At 37.3% G+C, this 3,985-nt stretch overlaps 1 protein-coding gene across 1 annotated transcript; it reads left to right on the top strand.

The window, feature by feature from the left end:
- The first annotated feature begins 235 nt into the window (after positions 1-235).
- On the top strand, positions 236-3,985 carry LOC147396266 (neurofilament protein-like protein). Its single transcript, XM_086450361.1, has 2 exons — positions 236-606; positions 1,723-3,985. Exons 1-2 carry the CDS (start codon positions 562-564, stop codon positions 3,613-3,615), a joined length of 1,938 nt encoding a protein of 645 aa, XP_086306487.1. The 5' UTR covers positions 236-561; the 3' UTR covers positions 3,616-3,985.

Here is a 3,985-nt window from a genome sequence, read left to right as displayed (position 1 = left end):
TTAACATGGGTGCTTTTTAAATATCAAAAAACAAAAAAGAAAAAAAGAAGAAAAGAAAAAGGAGGCATGAGTTGGAAAGCACATGCACATCTCCACGTTTCTCACCAAAGAAATGAAGCTGGAACGTGGAGGTGGTCCTAGAATGCCACCGTCATATCCTTATCAAATAGCCAATTATGGACTGCCAGGTGTAAAGATACCATCCATAGCCAGTCACACACACTCACACAGGTGCACTGTTGGGAACATTCAGCAGTGGCTCTGAATTCCAACACTGATTCTCTCACTTCATTAACAAAGAATAAATCAATCCTTCATTTATAAGATTTTCATTTTCTTTCTTTCTTTCTTTTTTGGTTCAGTTATTTGTGTTTGAAGTTTTCTGTTTCCAGTCATACCAGCTCATGTGAGCAACTGTGTTCTCTGTGTTTTCTAGTTTGGTTGTATTCTCTGTGTTCCCTTTTTTGGTTGTTACAACCCACTTCACTTGTCCTACTTTTGGGCTCATTTTTTTTCCTTTCTTTGAATCTGAACTAGAAGGGTAGCTCTGATCTTGAATCCATGGCTAGTACTGAGAGTGCTATTCCAGATCAAAGCACTGATGAGGTAAATTACTCTGTTTATCATTTTTTTTTCCTTCAAAGACAACCACAAGATTTGATATTTTGAGTACCATTGTTTTGACAAGAAAGATTTTGATGGGTTTATGGCTGATAACAGTAGAAAAGGTTCAATATTTATGTGTTTTACAGTTATATTTATGGATTTTGAGCAAGACCACTTTGGATCTGATTTAAGGATCATCTGGTTTTAGTTCCCTTGATAAGCATCTATGAGTTCTGACCTTAAACAATTGTGAAAGATTTAAGCCGTTAATAGTTTCATCTCCTAAACTAAGGGTTTTCAGCAAAACCCATTTGAGATTTAGTTTGAAAATATTCCTTCTTTTTTTCAATTGCAAAAGCCTTTTTAAGATTTTGTTTGAAATTGTACCTTGAAGGCTTGAACATCTTCTTTTAGAAAATTAGTAAGATTAATATAAGATTCTCTTCATATCAGTAGCATGGTCATCTGGTTCCTGTATTTGTGATTGTTTCTTTAGTTAACCTGATAAAACTATGTAATATTGAAAACTTATAAGTTTCTTGTTATGTTAAGGATTTTCTCAAAGACCCATCTGAAAGTTGCATATGTAAATGAGCTATTCATGAGTTTCACATGAAAAGAGCCAGAGAGAATTCAAATAGTTTCCCTTCTGTTACAGATGATTATTCATCCCATCTGGTTTTGTTATCTTTCAGTCAACTAGAAAAATTCCATTTGATCCATACACTAAAGGACTTCCTTTTAGGGGCCACTTCAGATTTAGTTTAGTACGTAAACGAAGAATGTTTTTCATAGTATTCATGATAGATATGTTTATTGAGCAACCTTTAATATGTTGCTCAATTCCTCTATTCTCTTCTTGTCTATTATTTTGCTTTTAGGTGAATCCCACGATCAATTTGGGCAACGTATAGGAACTAAGGGAAAAAAAACTTACTTTATGTTTTCATTCTCAAAATTTTCGAGAACACCCGTATTTGATAGAATGGCTTGAAAGTTTGATCCATCTGCTCATACTTCCTTTCCATTTTATATTTTAAATTTGCTTAAGTATGGGTTTCTGTTGTTGTTCTTGATCCTTCTGGCTTCTAGCTGATTGCTTTTGAATTATTGCAGCAAATCGAGAAGAAAGGAAATGAAGAACTAAAAGTTGTCAAGCAAGTAGGCGTTTCTCCATCCAAGGAAGATGGTGAGTTGACAGATGCAGAACAAAAGCTCAAATCCGAGGAATTGGCTAGTCCTGAGGCTCCTGTAGTCGAATCAGAAGGAAAGATAGATGCCATTATAGAGGTTGAGAAGGCTAAAAAGGTTGATGATGCCCTTCCAGCCAAGGATGCCCCAAAAGCTACTGAAGAACCTGATGCAAAACTGGATGTTTCGTCTGTTTTAGAACCCGTTGTGGAAGTTGTTGAAAAAGAGCCACCAAAGGAACAACCAAAGATATCTGATGCTTCTGAAACAGAAGTAACTCCTATTCAAGAAACAGCACCTGAAGTAGGAAACAAACCAGAAGAAGCCTCAGAAGCAGACTCAACAATAGTAGACAAACCAGAATCAGCTGTGGAAGAACCTCAAGTAGGAAAAGAACCAGAAGTCACTGAATCAGTCTCTCAAATAGTTGAAGAACCAGAACCAGTTGTGGAAGAACCTCAAGTAGGAAAAGAACCAGAAGAAGTCACTGAATCAGTCTATCAAATAGTTGAAGAACCAGAACCAGTTGTGGAAGAATCTCAAGTAGCAAAAGAATCAGAAGAAGTCTCAGAATTAGAGAGTAAGTTAATAGAAAAACTAGAATCAGCTGTGGAAGAACCTCAAGTAGTAAAAGAATCAGAATCAGAATCTACATTAGTAGAAGAACCAAAATCAGCTGTGGTAGTGGAGGAGAAACTACATGAGAAATCAGAAGTTGTTGAAGAAGTTGAGAAAAAATCTGAGATGCTTGAGTGTAAGGAAAGTGATGAGGGTGAAATACTTGCAAAAGAACCTGATGTAAGAAAAGAACCAGAACAAGTCTCGGATTTAGAGTCTAAAGAAGTAGAAAAACCAGAATCAGTTGTGGAAGTGAAGGAGAAACCACAAGAGCAAACTGATGTTGTTGAAGAAGCTGAGACAAAATCCGAGGTGCTTGAACCTAAGAAAAGTGAGGATGCTGAACATATGAAAGATGAAGGCGTCGTGGTTGATAAGGCCAAGGAAATTATGGAAAGCAAGGAGGGTGAATTTGTGAAAGATGAAGGAGTCGGGGTTGATAAGGTCGAGGAGGTTACTGACTCCTTGAAGGATTCGGAGACTGTTCTTTCCACCAATCAGGAAATTCCATCTGATCCGAAAGATGGAGTGTCTTTTGTTCTTCCTGATTTGGAAAAGGTCGATGTGGAAGATACAAAGAAAGATGAAAGTGGGGTTGATGTCATTGAAGGGTTGTCAAAAGAGGCTGCTCTTGAGGTTGAAAAGGCCGAAAAACAGAATGTGAAAGTTGAGGAATCAACACAGACTGAGACTACCAAAACTGAGGATGCAAGTGATTCCATAACCGCTGAAGAAGTTGTTGAAAAGAGTTTCAAAGGAGAGAAAGCTTGTGGAGAGGTTGAAGTTGTCACTGAAGAGAAGAAAGAAGCGAATGTTGAAGATTATATATCAGCTTCAGCTGAAACCACCAAAGATAGAGATATCAAAGAACCGGTTGAAGAACCCAAGGAGTTAGAGTTGGAGGCAAAGGCGAATGACACAGTGGAAGCATTGGTTGAGGTGGACAAGGCGGTGGAAGTAGTTGAGGAAACTGTAAAATCTGATGCTCCAAATATGGAGTCACCCAAAGACGTTCAAGACTCAAAAATAGATGGGGGCCCACCTAAAGAAGTTCCAACCAAGTCAGTTCAAAAGCAATCGAATAACATCATATCAAAGGTTAAACAGTCGTTTGTTAAGGTGAAGAAAGCAATCATTGGGAAATCTCCAAGCTCGAAAACCATCACTTCAGATGTCAAGGGTGATATAAAAGTGAAGTAATGTGACGAGAGTTGAAGAAACTTTGGTTGACGGAGTTATACTTGCCGGATGTGATCTGTTTAGTTGATTGTGGTGTCATATATTTTGCAAATGTTGAGTCCTAGGATGTTTTGCTGTGTCTTCCATGGGGTGCCTTTGGTTCAGAAGATGGGTGTAAATAGAAGGTATGGATCTTGCTCTTCCCTCTACATCCTTCAGGATTTGGAGAGTAATCTTAAACCTATTTGTTTTAGTTGTAAGTATTGTTTGTGTTGGTTGAGGATTTGTTTTGGTCAGTTATTATCGATTTGTGAGATGTTTTTCATTTGATTGGGTGATGTAAGGTTTTCTGTTACAGTTATGATTATTATAATATTTTTTATGTAATTAA

Source organism: Akebia trifoliata, chromosome 8 (assembly GCF_017979445.1).
Source record: "Akebia trifoliata isolate Shusen 1 chromosome 8, ASM1797944v1, whole genome shotgun sequence".
NCBI lineage: Eukaryota > Viridiplantae > Streptophyta > Magnoliopsida > Ranunculales > Lardizabalaceae > Akebia > Akebia trifoliata.
Note: the sequence above shows the minus strand (reverse complement) of the source record. Positions and strands in the feature narration are given on the sequence as shown.

Excerpts from the sequence above, each read along its gene's own strand:
- LOC147396266 (XM_086450361.1), top strand. The coding sequence starts at position 562 with ATGGCTAGTACTGAGAGTGCTATTCCAGATCAAAGCACTGATGAG. Across the intron at positions 607-1,722 it reads CAGATCAAAGCACTGATGAG|CAAATCGAGAAGAAAGGAAA; the intron begins GTAAATTACTCT and ends GAATTATTGCAG.